This window comes from Neltuma alba, unplaced genomic scaffold, assembly GCF_004799145.2.
Source record: "Neltuma alba isolate B1F8T4 unplaced genomic scaffold, ASM479914v2 tig00012097_pilon, whole genome shotgun sequence".
NCBI classification, from domain to species: Eukaryota; Viridiplantae; Streptophyta; class Magnoliopsida; order Fabales; family Fabaceae; genus Neltuma; species Neltuma alba.
The window spans coordinates 115,732-142,536 of record NW_021636654.1 but is presented as its reverse complement, the minus strand read 5'-3'; the positions used below and the strand labels follow the sequence as shown (position 1 = coordinate 142,536).

Below are 26,805 nucleotides of genomic sequence, written 5' to 3'. Positions count from 1 at the left end.
ACAATACCATGGTGAGAAGTAGTATTATCCAATCCTACTTCTATGGGTTTGTCTAATCCCATGTAATAAGTGATTACTCATGCTAAATATTATTTTAATGTTTTAATTTTTTAATTGTAATTGTAATCCCTATTCCTTATTTTTAATACTTTGTATCGAACGGAACCTTAAGTTAAAGACTTGAGGAAGAAGACTGATTTGCGAACTCCCTGCTGGCTTTTCACAAAGATGATAAAAGAGAAGTGCCAAATAGTAATTTCCTGCCCATCGTAGAAACATGCTTTCCTTTCCTAACTCCTCGGTGGCCACCGGAGAAATCCAACTGGTCATTGAACATGTGGTTGAATCAAATTGGAGTCAATTGAAGATAAGACTATTTATCATTATATAATATCATTCAAATAAAACGTACAATAATATTTATCCATAAACCACAGAACCATAATTACCAAAAGACATCAATATATGATAAACTGCTACTTTATTTTAACTTAAAGCAATCTCATTTCAGATTAAGCAAGAATACAAAAACAAATATAAAATCTAATCAGGGTAAAATATGTAAATTTGTTCTGAAAGTTTTTATTTATGAGTGATAGGCACCTAAATGGTTTTTGTTGTGCAAATTTACTCTGAAAGTTTAAAAATCATATCAATGTTACTTTCCTATAGTCAAAAATTTGACGTTTACTGTTAATATTTTTAGCGGTGGGAGCAACATTGTTATAATATTAAACTTGTGAAGTAAATTTGCAGCGAGAAAAAAAAAAAATCTGAGCGCCCAACACTTCTAAATAGAAAATTTTCAGTAAATTTGCACCTTTACCCAGTCTAATCTAACTACTCAACAATCCATCCAAAGCTCTTGACGTCATGGCCTGCTGAAGACAGGTTCACTGGTTTGATTTACTAGCGGACGGCTGGGATTGGGTCTCAATATCCGGAGGAAATGCGCTTTCCCTGTAACCTGAAGGTGGTAGATGAATCAGTCTATCCTTTCCACCGAATTTTCGAGCCACGGTTTTTCTGCGGCTGGTTGCAATGGCAGCACCGCCCTTCATTTTCTTCAATCTGCCTAAGAAATGATCAGCAAACCAATCGCTACAGTGCCACATGTCATCCAACACTAAAATGTAATTCTCGGAGTTCCGTAATTGACGCACTAGTTCCTCCATGAGCCCATCCTTATTTTCATCGAAACTGCCCACCACGCTATCAGTATCTAAGCCCAGACGATACAGCAAATATTCAACAACCCTGACATCTATCTCTTCCTCGCAGGTTATAAAATCCGATAAGGGAGCCCAAATGATACGCTTGAATTTGTCTGTAACGGCTTTTTGTTCCAAAACGTTTTTGACAAGCGCCGTCTTGCCCGAACCACTCATCCCACAAATCCCGACGGCCGTGAAGTCATCCCCCGGCGTCAAGAGCCAACCAACCATTTTCTTTTCGAGTGTATTGGAAAACTTGTCGACCTCAATAGAAGCAGTTCGAACTGATAAGTAGGATGGATTTTGATCATCAGCCGGCGGAAAATTGGGTTGGTTCGAATCTTCCTGGCGTAATATCGATTTTTGGATGTCGTCGAGCCTACCGTTGATAGCTGAGCGCTCTCTGAAGCGAGCCACACGATCATGGCAGAAGAAAATCCTCCTGATCGACTTGTTCTGCTCCTTGAGGATCCGCCACTCGGTGAGGGCGTCGTTCAGATCGGAAAGACATGAAATCTTTTCAGGGATGCTTAACGCTGTACTTTTAGACTTCAACTCCTTACTGATGGCTTTGAACCTGGCAAAGATTTCATCCGAAGATTGTGAATCGTCTTCATCGATGGAATCTGTGTATTGTTTCATCAGAAATTTGGCTACCTCGGATGCCATGCGGGCAAGAGTAAAGAACTGGGCGGTTTCCAGGCGAAGAAGCTTGTATATATGAAGCTATAAACCAACAGGGGAAACAAAGAGTTGTGTTGATCCATCCCATTATCACTTCATCAGTAGTTGATCGTTTAATTGATGTCATTATCAGTTGTTTAATAAATTGCACTTTCGAAATTAACAATGCAGCAGTGTGTGTGTTAGATCAATCGTGTAATATATGAAAAATAAATTTAGATTTTGTATAAATAAAAAAAAATTGAGAGATACTCGTACACATGTAAACTTTATATATATATATTCAACAGTCTAACATAAGATAATGAATGATATAAAAAATTAAAATTTAAATAAGTGGTACAAAAATAATACAAAGAATATTATCCGTCCATATTAATCAAACCGAATTAAAAATTCCTATTCGCTGGTCCAAAAAAGTTATATTTTCTATTCATCATCGTCTGCCGCGAATTAGATATACATTCCTATCGTGCTTGTCACTTTTGGTCTTCCTTTTCTTTTAATTATTGAAATCCTTACTATTCCAATTTAAATTAAAAATTTAATACTTCTCCGGTCCTTAATATAGGACCCAATTCTTGAGTTGGTTTTAGTCCTAAATATAAGACCCCTTTCTCATATTTATCAATTTTCTCTAAATTACCCGTATGAATACTCCCTCAACCATAATTAAGTAAAAGAGGGAGAGGGAGAGGGAGTATTAAGAAAGATGATTATGGTGTTTTAGGAAAAATGTGTCACTTTTCTTATAATTAACTAACTTACCTAACTTCTTTAATCTAATCAAATTAATTAAATGAGTCTTATATTAAGGATCGGAGTATAAAAGGTTCCAACAAGAGGGACGGGAGGCAAGTAGGCTTCATGCTCATGCCCAGCCCCCAACCTTGTCTCAGACAAGGTTTCCATCTCTTACACCCTGAACATGTCGTCGTTCCCAACAAACTCAACGAAAGATGTTGACGCACGACAACTGCTTGGTCAGATCAAGCAGACGTTCGAAGAAACCGTTGAAGATGTTTCATCGGCCGAAGATGTCAGGAAGACGATCGACCGTTTGATTAATCGTTTCCGTGATATCCGTCATATCCATGATGAGCTCGCCAAAAAAACCAAATCTCTGGCCCAAGTTGACGCTAAGGTCGATCAGGACGGGTTCCAAGCTTTATCTGAACGCGAACAGAGTATGATACGCGAGGCAGACAAGGATCCTCTAATGAAACGTCTTCGGGTGAGTTATGAATTTTCCCTCCGACCACTTAAGCACGACCCGAGAATTTGCTTGTTTTTGGCAATTTTCCCTCGAAATGCTGTTCTGAGGAAAAGGTTTCTTATTTATTGGTGGATTGGGGAAGGGTTGGTCCCGCACGAGGAAGAAGGCGAAAGAGTATTTGAAGAGCTTTTAGATTTAGAATTACTCATACCCCATGGCAAGTGCCCGAGAGTGAGTAAATGTCAAATTTCCCCTTGGGTCCGTTGCATGTTGATCGCACTGGCCAAGAAAGAGATGCTTTTGGACATAAAGGAAAAGATACCACATTTTGATCTTGCCCATTCCCGGCGGACTTTGTTTGATCGCTGGACACTCTGATTTGGGAATTGAAAGAGAATCCACGCCGCCGGAGACTTTGAGGACCATTTTTAATGTGAACGAGAGAGATCTTCATTTTCAAGACCAATGGCTTGCTAAACTGAAGACATTGGTGGTGCTTCAGCTTGGTCGCTGGCAGGTTCATCCCACCCATCACATTATAGTTCAAGGAAAATCGCCATTCCTAACAGGTTTGAATACCCAGAAACTTCTCAAGTATCTCAGCCTGCGTGGGATTTTAAGGATTACTAAACTTCCTGAGTCCATTAGAGAACTGGTCAGCCTCGAAATTCTGGATCTCAAGGCCTGTCATAATCTAGAAACCTTGCCTGATGCAGTTGCATCGTTGGAAAAGCTCACACATTTGGATGTATCAGAATGTTACATGCTGGAAAGCTTGCCAAAGCCCAAAGGGGCTCCACAACCTCACTTCGCTCCAAGTACTCAAGGGATTAGTAATAGGCAATTCACAGAGGACTCCCATTAGATTAGAGCATCTTCCAAATCTGAAGATTCTGAAGCGATTGAGCATACATACAGGGATCGAGGCTACCATCGGGAAAGCTGATTTCGACAAGTTGAAGGATTTACCAAAAGTCAAGTGTCTGAAAATGTCTTGGGGCAAAGCAGCCGTTTTACAGTCTGTGTCCTTTCCGCCCGAGCTGCAAAAACTGGATCTTGAAGGCATTCCTCACGAGACGATGCCAGAATGGTTAGAGCCCAGCAAACTGGCGAACCTGGAGACGCTGTATATTAAGGGAGGAAAGCTCAAAGATTTATTAGATTACAAGGGCGAGAAGTGGGATAATGTGAAATATTTGGTCCTCAAGCATACCAAAATGCGGACAATAATTAACGAAGAAACTCTCAAGCGAATGTTTCCTTCGCTCCAATACGTGAAGCAGGTTAAGTGGGTCAATGAAGGTGAGCGAGAAGAAGTTCAGTTTGAGTGGCCTTAAACACGGACGAGGCAGTGACAGATTGAGCTTCAAAACAATCTCCACTTCCAACTTATCTATGAAACAAAACAATATTTGTTGCAGATAATTGTTTGGGGGAGTTAATATCATTTTCCCAACTAAGATCATGTAAGACAAGGGATGATATGTTTGATTTTGCTGTTTGTCTTTTCATTTTTTTTTTATTGGGTGTTGCTGAAATCTTTTAATTTTCGCAATTCAGAAGGTCCATAAGAGAATATTCTGTCGCATATTTACGTCAAATCTACTTCTTCTTGTCTTTTTTTTTTTTTGGCGCCATGTGTGGTTACACATAGAATTGAAGATAAAAGATGGTTGTGCAACCGAAAGAATTTATAAACTTGATGTTGTATAATTTTGGGTCAAAAAACTAACATCAAATTCGTTTCTAGGATTAGGAGACATTGGTCTGCTGGTCTCTGTACTATAATGGCGGCATGGAAAAGAAAGCGATTTCAATTAATGAAAAAAATAAAATAACCACAGACAATTGAAAAAGAATACGAAGCCATGAAAATGTCGCTCTGCACAAACTAAAATGATTTAAACTAAATGTCAATAGTTTAGACCTATTAAAGAATACTGTTACTTCTCCGTTCTTATTGTAAGACTTAATTAATTAATTTGAGTAGATTAAGAATATTACTTAATTACTTAAATTATTTAATATGATTTGCTTTTTCTAAAACACCCTAATTATTTTTTTTAGTTTCCTCCCTCCTTCTCTTACTTGATTATTGTCGACACAAATATTTATAAGATTAATTTAAAAAGAATTAATAAACATGTAAAATATGTCTTATATATAAGGCCAATATCAATTCTTAAATTAGTCAATACATTAAGGACCAAAGGAGTATTATGCAATTATTCAACTTAATCTTTGTTGCTGTCTGCCTAAAAAATTAAGGAAAATAGATCAATAATATAATTTTTTTACTGTATCTCAAACACAAATATTTAACCAACAGTTATAAAAATTATAAATCTTAAAACAGAATTATGTTCCTGAAATTTGAAAAATTAAAATTTAAGAGTGTGTGGATATATAAAAACCTGTATACTCAAGGTGCTTCATTCGAATGATCGAGACATGTAAATTTTTCATAAACTATTTATTTTGTAACAAACTTTTTTATTGATATCATTAATAATTTAAAATCTGGCCACTTGTTTTGATTTGATTGAACAAAAGTATAGAAGTTTATAAATTATAAAGTTAACTGCCAAGTCTTTCCTCAAATAAACACTCATTTTCACACATATTAGAATATATATTTTTTAAAATGTGTATATGTGTGTATATATTTTCATATTACATTACTTTTTTCTTGGTGACATACATTGCATTTAAGAATAAATGACATGTGTATCACGTGGTTGCAGAATGCAAGAGACCACTCTAATCATCAACAAGTCACTTATACATTTTCATATACATACTAATAATGTATTAAATTGACAAGATTTTTCAATTTTACTCTCATTAAAAATTCTTTCTTAGTATTTATAAATCATTTTTATATTTCTCTCTTCCTTTTCTTTTTCCAATGAGAATTAAATAAGGGTAAAATTAAAAAACAACTATTAAATATACTATAAATAACTTATATTTATAACTAAAATTTCTCCCTATAAGTAACTTACAGCTAGCAGCTAGGAGTAGAATAATACCAAACGTGCATTTAAACATTCAAAAAAGGAAAAAGAATAAATTAAAGAAAAGCAGGCATGGGGCCCCATGTACTGATACATGCCCTCAGGAGAAATTCTTGCGCGAATCCAAAGCACCACGTCATTTAAGGTGGTGTTTGGTTTATCCATATCATTTAAAAGCGACAAAATTTTTCACACATATTTATTTGTATACAGTAAAATTATTTTAAAATTATAGTTTGATTTTTATTCAAATACTCCTTAGATCACAAAATAACGTGGTACTTTCAATTCACGCAAGAATTTTTCTTGATTTACTTCGTCTTTTGAGTAATTTTATTAGTCATAACTTAATTAATTTGAGAGAGTTGTGAATGAATTGAAAAAGACACTCGTAACTACTAGTAGTCTAAATTAACAAAATTACCATTAAGACTAATTAATTAGATGAAAGCAAGGTCTATGAAGCTAATAAGGGATTGGTGGATCCGTTGCTTTTAATATACTAGTAGTTGTTAATTTAAGAAACTCTTTATCTTTATTTTAGTTCCTTTTCTTTTCCATCAATTAACTCTAATTTAGGTTACTTAAATGAAAAATATAAGAGAAAATGATAAAAAAATACCTTTAAAATTACAAAATCATAAATCAGGACTTAAATTTTTGTAATATCTTTTGAAATTTTGAAATGTTGATCTAAAGGCGTCACTACCCTCACTTTTTTTAATGCCCCTAAGCAACCCTTGCCGCCATTAGAGCTCCAATAATGATGATCCCGTTGACAGCCAGCCACTACTGCTTAAGCTCAGGTGACCCCTGTCGGCCCCCGACAAAGTTCCTATTGCAATTTTTGAATTTTTCAAATAAGAGTAGTAAATAGCAAAATCAGAGTAGTAATTAAATGGTAACATAAATGTAGTAAATAATCCGCAATAGAGGAGTTCCTCATACATTTTTTGAATTTGTGAAATTAAACAAGAATAGTAAATAACAAAATCTAAGTCGTATATAGTGAAATAAATGTAGTTAATAGTAAGCAACCTTTCTCCATAAATCTATTCAAGTATAGTGTAACATCTTAATTTTTTATTCTTATGATTTAAATATATTTGGAAAAGAAAATTTATTCACGGTAAATAAAATTTTACCATTTAATTATTTAAGTAAAGAAGATTTATCTAAAATATGATTTATTGACATAAAAGAATCATAAAATGAAAGAACATTAGGAAAAAAAAGGGGGTCTTAAACACTAATTTTCTCAATTATCATTAGGTGTAATATAACCCTAGCTATTATACTCAACTAGATCTACCTAAGGGCTATAATATTATGGTGATTAGAGAAAATTTTTGAGATCTGAGTATCAAGTAAATATTGAGTTTTAACAATAGATGACCATAGAAATTTAATGGTAAATTAGTAGTTAATTTTAATCAGTTTAAATTTGTCTATTTGTTATTTTTAGAATTTAAATTAAAATTTTTTAAAATTTTTTTTCCCTTAATATATAATATTTATATTGAGTAAATTTGAGTCAAATAATTTATTTTGATTGTCTGATGTATTATTGAGATTTTAACTAGTTTAGAATGTTGAAAATGTTGAGGATATATTATTAAAAAAATTTTAAATTTAATTTTGAAACTTAAATTATAACTTAAGAATTTTATAAAATTAAATGAAATAAAATTTGAGGTTAACTTGTGGTTCAAATGAATTGTTTGGAGTGAGGAAAAATTTTAAACGTGGTTAGAATAAATAATTGAGAATTTTAATTTGAATTTAGAATTATGGGCATTAAATATATATTAATAATAAATTTTGTATAATTAGGTTATTTTTTTCAATATATTAAATTGTATCTAGATTACTGTGTAGATTATTATGCGTTCCGGAGTTGTAATTTGTACTTTTACATCTTAAGCTTGTAAAGTTAACTTAAAGTTGAGATAACTAAGGTTAATTTATTTTATATACATGCTTTGGATTTTAAAGTATTTACGATGCTCTTATTTTCTAAAATATTTTCTCAATACAGTAATTATTTTTTTATATGGCAAATTTTAGTGAAGTAGGAAGTATGTTGATTTAATTATGCATGAGTTGTATTTTGTTGGAAATTATGTCTTCTCGTTGTGCTGAATTTATCATACTAACATCATGTTATTAAATAAAATGGAAATGTGTGGTACTTTGTTTGAAACTATATCCTCTCACGTTGAAGAACTCTAAAATTTCTAATTTATATTGTAATTATGCATGGGTTCACATATGGAGATTGTGATTTGTTATGTAGTGGATAACTATTCTTGAAACTCAAACAGTATGCCTACACTACTGATTATATTGTTTGGCTTTTCGACAGACCATTGCAGTTCTTTCTTTTCTTCGGCTTGGAATTGACATAGAGCTCTTGGATAGATACCTCTTACACCATAGTCCATGTTTGGGCAATATATGGGTAAGAGGGGGCCCACTGACTTGATGTAAGTAGGGTGTTTTTTAGCTGGGTTACTAAGCACATAAGGTCTGAGTCCACATCAATGAGTATAAGCCCAAGCCACTAGTCCACACATAAGTAGGGTGCTATGTTTACTCGAGTTTGACAATTGTTTGACTAGTGGATTGGGCTTATCTCCTTTCTCTTGTGCTCTTGGTATCTCATCTTTGTAAAAAGGGGTTAGTGACCGGTTGTTGTGCCTTGGGCCCTGAGGTTTTGTCGTTGAGTTGTTAGCGTTCTTTTGTACTATGAGTCCTGTATGATAAAGTGGTGAAATTGTTTTCTATCATGATTAATTTTTTAAAATAATGAATGTTTTGTTTTATGAGGAAAAGATTTTTCATGTGGGATTTCCTAATAATGAAACTAGATTTCCAGATAATGTAGTAAATAATGAAATTAGAGTATTAATAATGTAGTAATATACTTGGTAACGGGGGTTTTCTCCAATAATTTATTGGAGTGTGTGAGTTTCTACTACATTTTTCAAATTTTTAAAACAAGAGTAGTACAAATAATGAAACCACGGTAGTAAATAGCGAGCAAAATGTAACAAGTAGTCAGCAACACGGGCATTCTCAAGTTCCTAACATATTTTTCAAATTTCTAAAACAAGAATATTAAATAACGTAGTAATTGTAATATATTCACTTACTTCATTATTTGCTCGAATAAATTCATGAATAAGCTCTATTTACTACATTTACTTTATTATTAACTACTTTGGTTTCGCTATTTATTGCTCTTGTTTTGAAATTTAAAAAATGTAACGAAAACTTGCTGACTACTGGTAACGGGTTGCCGGGATCAAAGGTGAAATGGGACGACACTTTTTGAAAAAGAAAACTCAAGATTTTAAAGGTCATTTGACAACTTTTTCAAATACCAAATTAGGCGAAGTGGTTAATTTGGTATTTTCAATAGGGATAAGGCATAATTTTGACTACGATCTTATTTTTCAAATACAATTTTATTCCTAATCTTTTGAGTGGTGTAATTTTGACCTTAATATTTTTTTTGTGCAATTTTGATCTTAAAAGGCTAGATCACACCCAAAAGATTTGGGACAAATTGCCCTACCAAAAAATCAGGGCAAAATTGCATATGAGAAATAAAATGAGGGTGAAAGGTGCACCTTAACTTTTTTTAACATTGAAACAAATTTTAAAGGTATTTTTCGTCATTTTTTTAAATAAGATCTTTAATGCCTTAAAATCTTTTGTTTTGATTCTTCATGAGAACATACTCTACTTACTTAACTTTTGTTATTTGACATGACATGGGCACTTATGCTACTCACATTTTTGCATCTTAAAGAAATGTGATTTTTTAATCCCTTGCATTATTAACAATTTAAATGTGATAAAATCAATTTCAACCACTAATGTTCGATTCCATATTTTCAGAAAAAATTTACATGAAAAAATGAAAAAACTTATTCAAAAATATGTTCGTTATGTGTTTTTAAAAATAAAACACCAGAATACTTTTTTTTTTATATGTTTGATTAGTCTTTGTTCTACAAAATTAGAAAAAAGGGGGATAAATAATTTTTTTATTAATGGCCATTGTACTAATAAAGAAAATATTTTTTAACCCGATCATTTTATTTATCTACCACTTCCGATTCTTAATATAAGAGTTCATTTGATTTTATTTTAATCCTAAATATAAGATCCCAATCCATTTTGTCTCTCATATTTATTTATTTTTTTCAAAGTAGTTCTTGTAATAATGGTAGTTCTAACCAACATACTTAATTACCAAGGATATTTTAGAAAACATAATGCTTATTTATTACAAATAACTAATTTAACTAATTTTCTTAATCTACTCAAATTAATCAACTAACTCTTATATTAAGTACGGGAGATAGTATTTTTTAAAATGACAATTTAAATAGAATTTTTAGTATTTACATATTAGCGTTTTAACTTTTTATATTAAAGGGGAGGAAGTAATAAAGAGAGTGGCAGCATCAAGCTTTTTCAGGTTTTCTCTTTATTCTAACTTCATGACACGATATGCGAGTGGGGGTGGATCCATTCCGTGTGTAGTTAACTGATTATTTTCCAGGCTTGTGGCCTTAGCTTCAAGGAAAGTAGCAGGATACACACGGATATATAGAGAGGGAGAGAGAAGAACGAAGGTGCGTGGGAGAGATGGGGGGAAGCTTTATTTCCATCATGCTGAGCAGCGGGCAAATCAAAATTGACATGATCCCCAAATTCTGGAAGAAGATATGGGACGAGTGGGATGTGCACGGAGTCATTCTCCTCAGTCTCTGCCTGCAGATCTTTCTCATCTTCTTCGCTTCTTTAAGAAAGCGCACAAAAGGCTTCTTACCCCGCGCAATCTGGTTAGCTTACCTTCTTGCCGATTGGGCTGCGAGCTACTGTGTTGGGCTCATCTCCAATAATCAAAAAGCCCACTCAACCAAAACCACAAGAGACCACCTCACTGCATTTTGGTCTCCTTTTCTTCTGCTTCACCTTGGGGGTCCGGACACCATCACTGCTTATGCTTTGGAGGACAATGAGCTTTGGCTCAGGCATCTTCTGGGTCTCATTTTCCAGTCTGGCACAGCTGCTTGCATCTTCGTTTTGACACTTCATGACAACTCATTGTGGTTCCCAACCCTTTTGGTGTTTGTTGCTGGACTAATAAAGTACGCTGAGAGAACTCGTGCTTTGTATGTTGCATCATTCAACGCTTTCAGGCAATCCCTAGTTCCAGACCCAGGCCCCGATTACGGAAGGCTCATGGAGGAATTCTATTCTCGGAGGAAGGCCGGACTTCCTGCTCAGATTGTCACCATCTCGGAGCTTGGGGGTACCAGTGATGCAGGCAGCGAATATTGGAGCCAGGGACCGAATGAACTTGAGGCGGTTCGGAAAGGTTTCTTCTTCTTCCAAAAGTTCAGAGGTATCATTGTTGACATGATCTACAGCTTCGATGACCGTCGCGAGATCCGACGGTATACGGAAAGCAAAGCGCCAGAGGAAGTTCTCGAGGTGATAGAAGTCGAACTTAATTTCATGTATGAAGCTTTCTACACCAAAGTCACGGTAGTACGCAAGTGGTTCGGGTACTGCAATAAATTTATCTCCTTCACTTTTGTTCTGTTGGCTCTTGGACTCTTTATTTTAGAAGAGAAGCGTGGTTTGGACAAGTTTGATACAGGTGTAACTTACGCTTTGTTATACGGCGCTCTGGCCTTAGACACCATAGCTTTCGTCAAGCTCTTGTTCACTGAATACACAGCTACTCTTTCCCTGGAATCTCAAGATTTGAAAGGAGTCCCACTTTTCCAGCGATCCAAAATGAGCTTGCTCAGAAAGTTCAATGACAAAATGTTGGTGGGTTTCCTTCGGTGGAAGAAACCAAGATGGGCAGAAATTAAGGAGCAACAGCAGCCTGCTGATTATAAAGAACTGTCCACTCCAGTACTATATCGCAGATGGTGGGGATCAATCTCACGTTACAATTTGATGAAATATTGCCTGGAAATGCCTGTTCATCAAAAGATTCCTCGTCACCTTAATGAGAAACCCTGCATTGAACGATTTCAAAAGAAATGCTTCAAAATTGTGCTGTCCGCACAAGGTGGTTTCTATAAAGTGGCCCACCTTTGTGGCTTTCGAGATCTTATTGACCAATGGAGGTTCAAGGAGGACATGCCGTTGCCTAAAGACCTTTGGAGATATATCTTCAAGCAGCTGCGAGAAAGATCCAGTCGTGTTTGCGGTGAAGATGCGGAGATGTTCCGAAGAATGTGTTTCGTGAGAGGTGAGTGGGCTATCAAGGAAGCAAAACTGCATATGTTGATGCCTTTTGTGGACCCCGAGGAAGTGGCTTTTGATCAAAGCCTCATAATGTGGCACATTGCTACTTGCCTCTGCTACTACAGCGAGAAGAACAACGGGGAGCATTTTGATGAAAGAGATTACAGCATGATTCTGTCAGACTACTTGATATACCTTCTAACAGCGCAGCCTGCGATGATGTCTTATGTGGCAGGAATTGGACAAATAAGGTTCCAGACAACATGTGAGGAGGCGAAAAGGTTCTTCAGCAGAAAGAGCCTGGACCTGATAACGGATCGGAGGGAGAGGCTAGAGGAAGCTTGCCAAGGTATAATGGCGGTGCTTGAGGATGTGGCGCCCGAGCATTTGACGAGCGAATGGAGCATATCACTCTTGTTTGACGCATGCAGGTTGGCCAAAGAGTTACAAAAAATAGAGAATAATAAATGGGAAATTATAGGGGCAGTGTGGGTGGAACTGTTGTCATTCGCTGCAATTCAGTGCAAACCTACGGCGCATGTGAAGGTGTTGAGTGAGGGTGGCGAACTTCTTTCGCTTGTTTGGCTGCTCATGTTTCATTTCGGTCTCGGCAACTTCCAGTTCAAAGACCCCAGGACTAAACTCTTGATAGGAAAGGTGGTCCAGTAGACTTTTTGATTTTATCAAATCAATTTCTCCCATGCATCTTGGATTCATATCTCTGGCCTAAAGGAAAAGCCATTGTGTTTGTTCATGTTTTTAACATTCCTATACTCTCTTTTGCTTCTACTGATAAATATAAGATGCTTGTCGACTAATTAATGCAATATTTTTCAATTTCATCTCTACTGAATACAATAAAAAATATATGTGAGAAAAAATGTACATCACATATTTTTTCTAATACCACTTCTTTAGTAGAGGCAAATATGAAAATTTTTATCAATTTAATGCATTTTTTGATATGTGAGAATGTAGTACAAATAACTTACATGTAAAAACAGAGTGATACTTATATATGAATTCATTTTCCTTTTTATTATATATAAGTTTTTCTTGTTTTAGTAAAAACAAATCATTAATGTTGGTGTGAATGCAAAAGATATTTCTACCATTCTCTCTCTCTCTCGATAAAATCAAAATATGCATTAATGGACAAAAGTGAAGGATACAAACTGAGAGAGCATGTCCTTTGCATCTAGCAAGAGGTACGAAAAGAGTCCATAGGATAACACTCTGGCTTAGCAACATTCGAATATGTGTAAATTTAGTTAAGTTACAAATCAAGGAAAATGACGAAGTGTGCAAGACAACAGATTGATTGAATAAGAAAGTAAGTGATTTCAAAGCGGCACGTGAGAAAAATTTTATCTCGACGTGTATGAAAGTATTTTTCACCCAAACCAAAGGCCTCTTATGTCTATAATGTACTTTCTGATGATGACTGGATTTTATTATTCTTACAAAATTTACGTTTTAAGTCTTTACTTGTGAGAACAATCATAGCGATTTAATTCATTTCATGACCAACAAAATTTCAAATCCAAATGTAAGATTTTCGGCTCATATGTACCCAGACGCGTTGGGGAATTCTGATGCGAAAATCAAAATAAAAACAAATTTAAGAGGCCAAATATTATATTAATTTGTAAAATTATCCGTGTCGTATGCTTTTATATTGTAGCACTGGTTTTTTTCCAATCATGCCTCGCAACACGACTTGGGAAATCAATGCAAACAAAACCGGAAAAAAGTTAACAATGTTGCAGAAATACAAATCCCACATTCAAAAGTAATAAGAGACACAACATATTACAATGTGTATAAAAGCTTTTAATTTTCCCAATCAATCAAGAAATACAAAGTTATTTTAGTGAAATTAAAAGCGCTAGCAAAGACGGTACCAAATTAAAGTCAATGAACAACATCAACAACGACAGCGAATGGAAAGCCACAAAGCCCACGGTGATGAAAGGAAATGGCCGATGGGGAGCTTTCAAATAATGACCAAAGCTAAAACTGATGCAGAACCTCCAAGCAGAGCTATGATGAATGTTAGAATGTGAAGAAGGCGAGTGCTCTGGGGAGACAGCTGAACAAGAACTGTTCTGATCACCAACGTTAGATGGTAAAGAACAATAATCAAAACCAGAAACATCATCATAAGTTTAATGTGCTGGTTTTTGATCAGAGGGTTGGCTTCTGTGTCTACCGCGTTCTTGGCTGCAAGTAAGGCAATCAACACCGTTGAGAATTTGTCCATGATCTCTCGTAATTCTTTGAAGAGTTTGACCACTTGCTCCCTGAGCATATTCATTCAGAAAATCTTTAGAAATGTCAGATAGAAAGACGGTAACGATCTAAATTTTGTTAAATGAAACTAAAAACAGAGCAACTATGTTCAATGACAACATCTGTATCTAGCCCATACGTAGCATGAATATATGTTAAGCAAACACAAGATATTCCTGTTTTCTTCAAGAAAAATTCGACGGGAGAAAAAAATCAATCATCTCAGGGAAATGCTGAACATGATTTCTTACCTATGATGCAGAGAAACCCAGATTTCAGTCACAATCTCCAAAATGGTTAACGGGAACATAAAACAGAGACGCATGAGGGAGAGAAGAAGCAAGTAAAAGCAGAGGAGGAGGATGAAGAGTGAAAGATGATATAGAAAACACAAATCTCAGTTACAGTCTCCGCAAGATCAACAAGAATATAAAACAGAGAATGATGGAGTGAGAGAAGAAGCATGTAAAAACAGAGCATGATGAAATGTATGTCAGGTTCTTGCATAGTTTTGTAAACGCTGAACACCGCGTACCTCATTGAAGCAGAACTAGTAGAAATAAAGGGAATGGCTGGTTCTGGTTTTGAGTGTCGCAAAAAAGAATGAACACGTTTGAAGAGCGAAGGAAATGGCCACATTATATAGAAAGAGAGAGAGGGCGAAAGTGAAAAGAAGTCAAAGGGTGGACGGATTGCTCTGCATTTTCTGGGTGGGAGTATTAAACGTTTTATGCGCCAAGTTTAATACGTGTCCAGGTGAAACGCTTGCCCCACTCGCCTTCCCCCCCCCCCCCCCGGGGGGGAGAGACGAACCAATGGTATTTTGATTCCCACCTGCACGGAGATGTAAACCATGAATCAATCCGCGAGCAGATTAAAAATTAAAAAAAAATTAAAAATTGGAAAAACTGCCCCAGTGACTTGATAAATTTTTATGGCCAAATATCTGAGAGAATACTCTACAATGCATAGAGCACAACTATTCTAATTTAGCCCCTCTACATTGATAAAATTGTCAACGGGAGACTTTCGCCAGTTTTTTTTCAATTATTTTATTTAATTCAATTCTCAAATTATTTTATCACTACTCATTCTATGATCCTTAATGCGATAGCCAATTAAAAATTGAATTTGATTCTAAATATAAGATTTTAAATTTATTTTATTTTCTAAATTGATAACTGTTTTTCTTAAGATATTATTATTGATTGTAGGGGTATCCCACCAAGAATAATGAAACATGATATTTTAGAAAAATCAACACAAATTTATTATAAATAATCAATTTAATTATTATTTTTAATATTTTTAAATTAGTAATTTAACTCTTATATAAATTTTGCAACCAAAAAAAAAACTCTAACATAAACTGTAGGAGGATTTCGACCCGATCGACCTCATCAAGCTATTGGCCGATTTTCTATCCTACTAATGAATTAAAGGCCAGTGCAACTTTTTTATATTTCTTGAATTAGTAAACCAGTATATATAAGCTACTGCTACCTAGCTCTCCTCCTCATTAAAATTTAGAGGGTATTTGAATAGAAACTAACTCATGGTTTTAAAAATATTTTTATAATATCGAAGTAAATATGTAAAGGAGTTGTTTCGTTTTACGAAAAAGTACTTTAAGAAACAATTTTGGGTGCTTCCAAACACCCCCTTAGTATAGACAGTTATATTTTCTTACAGATTTAATCAGCTTAACTGGTTTTATTTTGGGGGGGGGGGGTGTGGACGTAGCTAGTTATTGGTACTAAGATTATATGGGAGGTAATAGTTAGGAAACGATGTGGTCGAATCTTGTGGCTAATTTTATTGTCGTCGTTTCTCTTAAATTAGACTATTTGTCGTGATGTGCAGTTGAAGAATCCCCCTCCGTGCCCAGTCCTCTGCTTCCGGAGGCGAGGTTTCATGTTCAGAGGGAGAACATGAGATAGAAGATTATAAAAGAGATGCATATTTTGTTCTGGTTTAATTTCTAGACTCTTCCAATCATATCTATTTTTAAAATATTTCCCCCGTTTCTCTTCATCTGTCTTTAATCGAAAAAAATATACCAACTCAGGAGAAAACAAATCCATATGCTATGTATTAAAAGTTTTTTTTTTCCTTTCTCATTTCTGACCTCTATTTAATTTTACACTATTTTAAATATTAACTGCCTCCATTAATGTGATGCATCCATCTAAAAATTAAATTATTGGAAACAAATAGTAGCTATACCTTGAAAATTTGGTCTGGGACATATATTTAAAAATAAAATGAGAATCTAAATTAGCACCATATAACAAGAAGGAAGCAAGTATATATAAAATCTTTTAAAGCTTATAATAATGTTGATTCATGTTGCTCAATCGTCCATTCATGGGTGAGTCATAAAAGAATCTGCATATAAAAACATTATCAAACATGCTAATTTACAATATCGTAATCTAAAAAGTTAGTTTATCGATCAGATGATCTTATGCGGAATACTAATTTACCAACGTACGTATTATTAATTGGAATGATCCCCCGAACGTCTCTAGAACGAGCATTACCCAAATTTACACCTTCACTGAGAAACTAACGCTAAGAAGATAAGAAAAACAGATGGGCCCCACCGCGTCCGATTCAAGTTGCCACATGGTACGTGTCATTCTGAAATCCTGCGTGTCCTCGTCCACATTACACGTGTCATTGCTTCGTTGCTTTTACTGTGGTTTAATGAGCCGCTGTCACTTGCAGGTTAATTCTTCTACTGTTTACCCGCCACTCAAAAAGTCACCGGTTGTTTATATCCATAGGATCATCAAATCTCTGTAAATCATGAACCTTTTGTGTTTGAGCAGTGTGCGACTTGGTCAATCAGTTTCGTTCTTCTCATATTTTGTTCCGATCCAATTAAGAATCTCAAACACCTGAGGGTGAGGAATATGGCTTCACAGCAGCAAGACAAATAAGAGCTTGCTCAGAGGGCTAGGCAGGGAGAGACGGTTGTCCCTGGTGGCACTGGAGGCAAGAGCCTTGAAGCTCAAGAATACCTAGCTGAAGGCAACTCTCTCTCTCTATCTCTCTCTGTCTCTCTCTCTCTCTATCTCTCTCTGTCTCTCTCTCTCTCTCTCCCCACGTTTCTCCGGATTAATTACAATGGTTTTGTAGTGCTTTTAGAGCACCTTTGGTCATGTTTATAGGCTATTAATAACACGTTCCTTGCTTTGTGATTTTGTATAAATGGCCAGAGGCTTTTATATATAGCCAATATATACGTATTAGCCATTCTTTGAACATGAGAATTAAGAGGGTTTGCGCCATTTTGTGAAACACAATAAGGATATATGCCATTTTCACATGCCATTTATTATCAGACTCATACAAGTGATCTTTCTCATGTTCAGCATATATAAGATCCTGTGTGCTCGTACTGCTTCCTCTATATTTCAAGTCTGTATAAGAAGATTAATGTGCATGAAGTTTCTGATATTACTGATAAGAGAAGAGAGAATGCAGGAAGGAGCAGAGGAGGACAGAGAAGGAAGGAGCAGCTGGGGAAAGAAGGGTACCAAGAATTGGGAAGCAAAGGAGGGCAAACAAGGAAGGAACAAATAGGGAGTGAAGGGTACCACGAGATGGGCAAGAAGGGTGGTCTCAGCACCATGGAACAGTCTGGTGAAGAACGAGCTCGAGAAGAAGGCATTCACATCGACGAGTCCAAGTATAAGACAAGAAGCACCGCATGAGATTCACATCATCATCTCTCTCTTTCTATCTTGGCTCAGACCAGATCCACTGCAATCTTAGTCTTAGTTATATGAGTGTATTATGTTTTCACTATATAGTAGTAGCAGTATATGGTAGTTGTTAAGTGTGTTTCAGACCACTTTAAGGTTTACGAGGTTTTGTGCATGTCGTTCGTTGTAACTAGGGAGTTATGGTTCATAATGAAAACTCTCGTGTGTTTAACATGTTCTTTATTTCCGTAAGTTTGTGCGATTAGGACTTTCAACTTTTTTTTTTTTTTTTTTCTTGGGTGACAATTAGATATCATCTTAGTTAAGATCACAATTAGTTATTCGAAGAGACTATATGTGAAGCTATAGAGCTTTGTCGTATATGTATTGAATTAAGTGTGAAGAATGGTTGAAACCTAGCTAGAATTAACATAAGTCTCTTCACAAGTCCCTGAAGGGTTTTGGGTTTTGTCGGTTAATTACCCTTAATAAAGTTTACTCTGTATTTTATTAATTAACAAAGTTCTATTATCTTTTTGCTTCTCCTTGTATTTTTCATTGGGCCAAAAACGATGAACCTAACTCATTGAGTTTTTGCAGATTTTGTTAGAACGCATAAAGCCCAATCTTGAAGCGAGTTGCTTGTTGCTGATTTTTGGCCCAACACACCATTTTCCTAGCCCCTGCGACGCCTTAAACAATCTCTTCTATCCTAAATTAATACTCTTCCGATCGATTCTGAATATAAGACTCATTTAACTAATTTGAATATATTAAGAAAGTTAGGTAAGTTAGTTAATTATTAAAAAAGTGACACATTTTTCCTAAAACACCATAATTATCTTTCTTAATACCGCCTCTTCTTCTTTTACTTGATTATGGTTGAGAGAGTATTCATAGAGGTAATTTAGAGAAAATTGATAAATATGATAAATGGATCTTATATTTAGGACTAAAATCAACTCAAGAATTATGTTTTATATTAAGAATTGAGGAATATATGAATTAAGTGTGAAGGATGGTTGAGTCCCCATCATCACCAAAAGATGCAGATTATTAGCTAAAAAGTTCCCTCTAAGGTACCCGTTTAGTACGCGTACAAAGCATTGAAAATGAAAAGTAAAATTAATATTGAGATCAAGAAAAATCATTAAAGAGTATTTATTATAAATAATTTCTTATTACATCGGATTAGCTAATCTCATGTAGGTAGGATTAGGAAATACCATCTTTTCTCATGGTATTTTTTAATTTCACACATATATATTTGGGTAGTCCCAAGTAACGTCCATAATATTATACATTCTTTTAATATATTTTTCAATCTTAATCACAATCCTTATTCTCATTTTCAATATCTTGTACCAAGCGTACCTAAGATTTTTTGTAGTTTAATTTATTGGTCACTCTTTAATAGGAATCAATGTCTTTTCTGTTGATTAATGAATCTCCATCATCGTTATCTTTTTGTTCTCCTTAACATAAATGCAATGAGAATAATCGTCTACCATCATGAATATAACATAGTTAAAATTTGTGTATTTTAACCTGTAAAGCGTAAGCCGTACTTAATGTCAACCGCATAAATTAAAAAAGTCCACAGTTATTTTTTTTTTTTGGGGTTGATATGTTCTTGGTGTGTTGAGACGATCGAGGGTGTCCTCTGTTTCCTAAAGCCGCACTAGAGGCTGGGAAGTGTTAAACACGTTGGAGGAAAAGTCGCTCACAAGGAAAAGGAAAGAAGCTAAGGAAGAAAACAAATAACATCGCACAGAAAGTAAGAAAATTAAGACAAATAAGCAAAAGACCTGCAATATTGCATTATTGGACATGTCTCTGTGAAACCTATACTCCCTCGTTCCTTTTTTACAAGACCAACAATCACCTATGGCTTATTTTTATTTACGAGGGATACTTGGATGTCTCAAATTTTATCTTTAGCAGTTTCTCATTTTGGCTCCGCTTAATTTCTCATTTTTAGTATTAATACTGGAAATATACTCGCATTCTGTTTTCTTTACACATTGTCCTTCTTTTACTATGTTTTCCATTTTAATAATTTTCTTATTTTGTCTCTTATTATATCTCCCTCTCTTTGTAACTAGGGATATTTTTAAAGAAAAATTATAATTATTACATATTTATTTTTTTAATTAATTTTAACCCATTTTTTATCAACATCATTTAGTGACATATATCTTATTAAAAAAAAAAAAAAGAGGAAGCAGCAATTCAAAAGAAGCAACTCTTACCCTATATTTGGTATGAGGAATATGGAAGGAAAGGGTGGAGAGGAAAAATTTTCATAAGCTTAATTTAAAAAATTGAAAAGTGGGGTTATAAAATTTAAATAAAAGATGTAAAACAAAAAAATTAATTTAAAACTTCTAACCCCGGCCACCGCATCAATCTTTTCTCTTTTCCCTTACTTTTGCTTTTCCTTATCTCAAACGGATGCTTAAGCAATCCTGAAACGCACGCTAAGCACATGAAACTTGAATTGAGAAAAACTTCATCCACGGCACAAGCAAAGCTGGAGCGAATTATCAAAAGAGCAAAAGAAGGAGACAGGTTGCTCAGATACACTCCCTAAAGTGTTCACCCTATTACCATAGCAGAATAACGTTTATTCTAAAAACGAGTTAACGTCATGGTTGCTTTTTATAGTTTGATCGAATTTTGCTTTTAGTTCACATAGTTTCAAATCTTAGTTTTTAGTTCAGATGATTTCACAAGAATTTGGTCTGAGTTAACATTGTTAAGCATAAACGAAAACCAAATCGGATTAAAAGTACAGTGACTCAAACCAAAACTTAGTAAACTTAGTCTAAATTCTTACGAAACTAATAATTACCATTTTTTTCCCAGAGTTTTTCCTTCTTGTATTCTTTGCATCCGAACTAAGAACTAAACGCGCCGACACTGCAGCCCTTTTTTCCTTCTTCAGCGCATCGTGCGTTGAAGCAATCCAGTTTCTTCTTCCTGAAACCTCCAACCTGCCTTTTGCATTGATCTCCAGTCAATATCAATAATATACTATTGGAAACACTAAGAATCATATTAACAGAGTTGATTAGAAGAAACGCGTATGAAGTCCGTAAAATATATTTCTTAATAAATACCTTGCCTTGATTATAATTCATTTAAGAATTTTAAAGTACTTTCTTCAAGCCCATCATTTTAAATTGTTTTCCTTAGAAAAACACTATAACTTCATGTACTACTATTGAAATTATGTTTTGTTGCACATGCCAACTATAACTGCTATCCGAAATTCTGAACACTATTTGATTTATCCGTGCTTCGTGTGGGAGGAAAAATCTAGCGTAGCACGTTCTTCTTGGGGACCAAAATCTAGTTCAGTAAATAATTCTAAATCTAATCTTTTTATTAGATTACGATCTGAGGGAGTTTGATTTTGAATAAGATCATATAGCAATAATTTTGACTATCTTTATGATTTTTTTTGGTGAACGATTATATTTGTAAATTGTGGAGTAATAATTTTGGCATATATCAATAGTAACTTAATAATATTAATATTTTAACGTTTTTGGTACTCCTTCAGTTTTTAATATGCAACGATGGCTACTGATGTTAAACGTGAAACATTAAAAAGGAAAAAGGGCACACAAAAAAAAAAAAGAGGACCTCGGACTTTTCAAAATGTGGTCTTTATCGTATTTGCTTCTCATCATTCCGCCACAAAAAAGAAAAAGAGAGAAGTTGGAGATGCTGCTCATTAATTGCAGCTTTCTTTACTATGACATGCACCCCCTGGAAAAAATAAGAGCAACTTGAAGATCTTTTTCTGGTGTAAGCAAAGACTTTATTCAGAGTAGTACATATTCTTTGTATTTATGACGTTTAATTTAAAGCAAAGACTTGAGGTAGAAGAAGAGTGATTTACAAACTCCTGCTTTTCCAACCAAAGATGATAAAAGAATCAGAGGGGACAGAGGATATGCCTTATACTGATCAGTAATTAAAATAAGCCACTTTATTCTCTTCTTTATTCCTAATCTATGCAGAAGCAATGATTCAGCGTGAGATGAGGAAGAGTTTGTTTAAGTTGTTTGTTTCTTTTTCTCTTTTTTGTACAGTTTATTGGACGTTGGATATGACGTGACATAGCTATGTAAATGATGTGATTGTGAATGAGGTAATCTTCATTAATTATATAAGATTCAAATCAAATCTTATAGATCTGTTTGACAAAAGGACTGATAGTACTGAAAACATCAGAGAGAATGGAAATGAAACTATAAACCGTGGAATCCAACTTACACTTGGATTATAATCAATTTTTGAGTTGAATAGTGAAAGTACATTATTCGGATGCATTGAGAGTTATACGTTTAGGATGTAATGGAATAGGACGGTCATTAATTAATAAAATAGAACGGTCATTAATTAATAAAATAGTAACAGAACACAACAGTATGGTATGAAGCCGTATGGAATGGAATATAGATAACTTTCCATTGGTTAATTGGGAGTTTTATGAGGGGAAGGAATTGTATCATATGACCGTTGTTTGAGAATTATTATAAAATAAGTGCGACGGGAATGGATTAAAACTAGAGTTGTGAGAAAAAAAGTACCTGAATGAATTTTTTTTTTGGATATAAGTTGGAGTATCCTCAAATTATTTTAGACCTGAGAGTAATTTTGGTCGAATTTGGAGTGTTAAGGTTAAATCCTCCCAACAAGAACACTTCTCATCTTAATCAATAACTTGTTGGTATACATAATTGAATTTTTATTTTGTTATCTTGCTCATTCTACGTAACCATTTGGTAAAAATATATCCTCATCTAACAACAACAAATAATAACATTTCGTTTGTAAAATCCATAAACTGTTGCCTTTCCATTTAGCTCACAAGTTTAAGAACGCTTAAGGACTCGTTCCTATCATATCATGACACCTAGTACTGCCGAGGCACATTCCTTAGCTCATCTCCTGCTCGATCTCTCTTTTTTCTTATAATTTGAAAAATTATTTGATTTCTTTTGCAATGTTTTTGGTATCATATCATATCATTTTATTTATAATATGATGTTTTTTTTTTGTTCGGCATGTGTTCGGATTGGGTTTTCACAAAAAGAATAAAATTTATTTATTGGAATGAAAAAGGAACAAGAATGGGATGCAGGAAGCGAGAGGAGCAGCATTATATGGCGCGCGGGAGAGTGACTATTAATAACAAGTGGGGGATAGATGATAGATTGGGGTAATTGGTGATAATTTTCTAATTGATAATTGGAATTTCGAGAAATAATACTGAGCAACCCTGAAATAAAAAAAGAGAAAGGTTGAGTTTGAGCTCTTAAATGATATGTAAGGGTATGTTTGTTGAAGTAATAATCATGGTAATACTCTAGATATAGGATACCTCTTATCCTTAATATAAGAGCTAATTGGAGATTAAATTTGATCCCAAATATAAGACCTTAATCCACTTTGTTTCTTAAATTTATATCTAAAATATTCCTATTAATTGTAAGGAGTTCATACCAAGGAATAATTCCAATACATATAATTAAATAAAGTAATTTAGGAAAGTCAACACATTTGTTACAATCAACCAACTTAACTAATTTTTTTGAATTTCTTTAAATTAGTTATTCAACTTTTATATTAAGAGCCAAAGGTAATATGTATAAGAGCAATGGAAGGAAATAATTTTTTTTTAATCTGGGCATAAATGAAATTGGGAGAATTGCAATAAAGTTTTAAAGAAAAAAATAATTACTAAAAAAATTCATAATGACAATTGAGCATATTGTAATGACAAATTTTAGAGTAAAAAATGACAACTTCTAACTTGTTATTAGAAATTTTTTATGGTTAATTTATTTCTTTCGAACCTCATTGTAATTCTCCCAATAAAATTCTGTGTTGGTAGGAGGGATGAGGAATAAGAATTTTCAATGTTAAAAAAAGAAAAGAAAACAACCATGGACTTTTCAAAATGTGGTCTTCAGATATGCTATATTATATTATTGCAGCTTTCTTTTTTTCCGGCACATTATTAGTTAGACATTAGTATCAGGGTACTATCACTATATACCTCTAAGGTCCTGTTTGGTAGAAAATATTAAAAATTAGAGATAGAGAATGCGATTGGTATTAAAAAATCTATTAAAAGAGTATTTAGCATAAGAGATTGCTTGTTACGTGATATTAGACAAATCCATCCATATGGGATTGGACAATACCATGGTGAGAAGTAGTATTCTCCAATCCTACCTCTATGGGTTTGTCTAATCCCATGTAATAAGTGATTACTCATGCTAAATATTATTTTAATATTTTAATTTTTTTAATTGCAATCTTAATCCCTATTCCTCATTTTTTAATACTTTGTATCAAACAGAAGCTTAAGTTAAAGACTTGAGGAAGAAGACTGATTTGCGAACTCCCTGCCGGCTTTTCACAAAGATGATAAAAGAGAAGTGCCAAATAGTAATTTCTTGCCCATCGTAGAAACATGCTTTCCTTTCCTAGCTCCTCGGTGGCCACCGGAGAAATCAAACTGGTCATTGAACATGTGGTTGAATCAAATTGGAGTCAATTCAAGATAAGACTATTTATCATTATATAATATCATTCAAATAAAACATACAATAATATTTATCCATAACCCACAGAACCATAATTACCAAAAGACATCAATATATGATAAACTGCTACTTTATTTTAACTTAAAGCAATCTCATTTCAGATTAAGCAAGAATACAAAAACAAATATAAAATCTAATCAGGGTAAAATATGTAAATTTGTTCTAAAAGTTTTTATTTACGAGTGATGGGCACCTAAATGGTTTTTGTTGTGCAAACTTACTCCGAAAATTTAAAAATCATATCAATGTTACTTTCTTATAATCAAAAATTTGACGTTTACTGTTAATATTTTTAGCGGTGGGAGCAACATTGTTATAATATTAAACTTGTGAAGTAAATTTGCAGCGAAAAAAAAAAATCTGAGCGCCCAACACTTCTAAATAGAAAATTTTCAGTAAATTTGCACCTTTACCCAGTCTAATCTAACTACTCAACAATCCATCCAAAGCTCTTGACGTCATGGCCTGCTGAAGACAGGTTCACTGGTTTGATTTACTAGCGGACGGCTGGGATTGGGTCTCAATATCCGGAGGAAATGCGCTTTCCCTGTAACCTGAAGGTGGTAGATGAATCAGTCTATCCTTTCCACCGAATTTTCGAGCCACGGTTTTTCTGCGGCTGGTTGCAATGGCAGCACCGCCCTTCATTTTCTTCAATCTGCCTAAGAAATGATCAGCAAACCAATCACTACAGTGCCACATGTCATCCAACACTAAAATATAATTCTCGGAGTTCCGTAATTGACGCACTAGTTCCTCCATGAGCCCGTCCTTATTTTCATCGAAACTGCCCACCACGCTATCAGTATCTAAGCCCAAACGATACAGCAGATATTCAACAACCCTGACATCTATCTCTTCCTCGCAGGTTATAAAATCCGAGAGGGGAGCCCAAATGATACGCTTGAATTTGTCTGTAACGGCTTTTTGTTCCAAAACGTTTTTAACAAGCGCCGTCTTGCCCGAACCACTCATCCCACAAATCCCGACGGCCGTGAAGTCATCCCCCGGCGTCAAGAGCCAACCAACCATTTTCTCCTCGAGTTTATTGGAGGACTTGTCGACCTCGATAGAACTAGTTCGAGTTGGTGAGTCGGTTGGACTATGATCATCAGCCGGCCGAAAATTTCGTTGGTTCGATTGGACGGAGATCGAAGAATCTTCCTGGCGGTTTATCGATGTTTCGATGTCGTTGAGTCTACCGTTGATAGCTGAGCGCTCTCTGAAGCGAGCCACACGATCATGGCAGAAGAAAATCCTCCTGATCGACTTGTTCTGCTCCTTGAGGATCCCCCACTCGGTGAGGGCGTCGTTCAGATCGGAAAGACATGAAATCTTTTCAGGGATGCTTAACGCTGTACTTTTAGACTTCAACTCCTTACTGATGGCTTTGAACCTGGCAAAGATTGCATCCGAAGATTGTGAATCGTCTTCATCGATGGAATCTGTGTATTGTTTCATCAGAAATTTGGCTACCTCGGATGCCATGTGGACCAGAGTAAAGAACTGGGCGGTTTCCAGACGAAGAAGCTTGTATATATGAAGCTATAAACCAACATGGGAAATAAAGAACTATGTTGATCCATCCCATTATCACTTTATCAGTAGTTGATCGTTTAATTGATGTCATTATTAGTTGTTTAATAAATTGCACTTTCGAGATTAACAATGCAGCAGTTTGTGTGTTAGATCAATCGTGTAATATATGAAAAATAAATTTAGATTTTGTATAAATAAAAAAAATTGAGAGATACT

General features: G+C 34.6%; 3 protein-coding genes and 1 pseudogene across 3 annotated transcripts; 2 read left to right on the top strand and 2 right to left on the bottom strand.

The window, feature by feature from the left end:
• Positions 1-893: 893 nt before the first annotated feature.
• LOC114722615 (uncharacterized) lies at positions 894-1,883 on the bottom strand. Its single transcript, XM_028908694.1, has one exon. It carries the CDS (start codon positions 1,881-1,883, stop codon positions 894-896), a length of 990 nt encoding a protein of 329 aa, XP_028764527.1.
• Positions 1,884-10,793: 8,910 nt separating this feature from the next.
• On the top strand, positions 10,794-13,085 carry LOC114722614 (uncharacterized). Its single transcript, XM_028908693.1, has one exon. The coding sequence runs from the start codon at positions 10,794-10,796 to the stop codon at positions 13,083-13,085; it is 2,292 nt and encodes a 763-aa protein (XP_028764526.1).
• A 4,541-nt stretch (positions 13,086-17,626) lies between these two features.
• LOC114722613 (protein SLE1-like) lies at positions 17,627-18,430 on the top strand (annotated as a pseudogene).
• A 6,484-nt stretch (positions 18,431-24,914) lies between these two features.
• Positions 24,915-26,538, bottom strand: LOC114722612 (probable disease resistance protein RXW24L). The gene is made up of 2 exons (XM_028908692.1): positions 25,464-26,538; positions 24,915-24,962 (listed from the first exon to the last, which is right to left on the bottom strand). The coding sequence occupies exon 1, from the start codon at positions 26,536-26,538 to the stop codon at positions 25,531-25,533; it is 1,008 nt and encodes a 335-aa protein (XP_028764525.1). The 3' UTR covers positions 24,915-24,962; positions 25,464-25,530.
• Between the last annotated feature and the right edge of the window lie 267 nt (positions 26,539-26,805).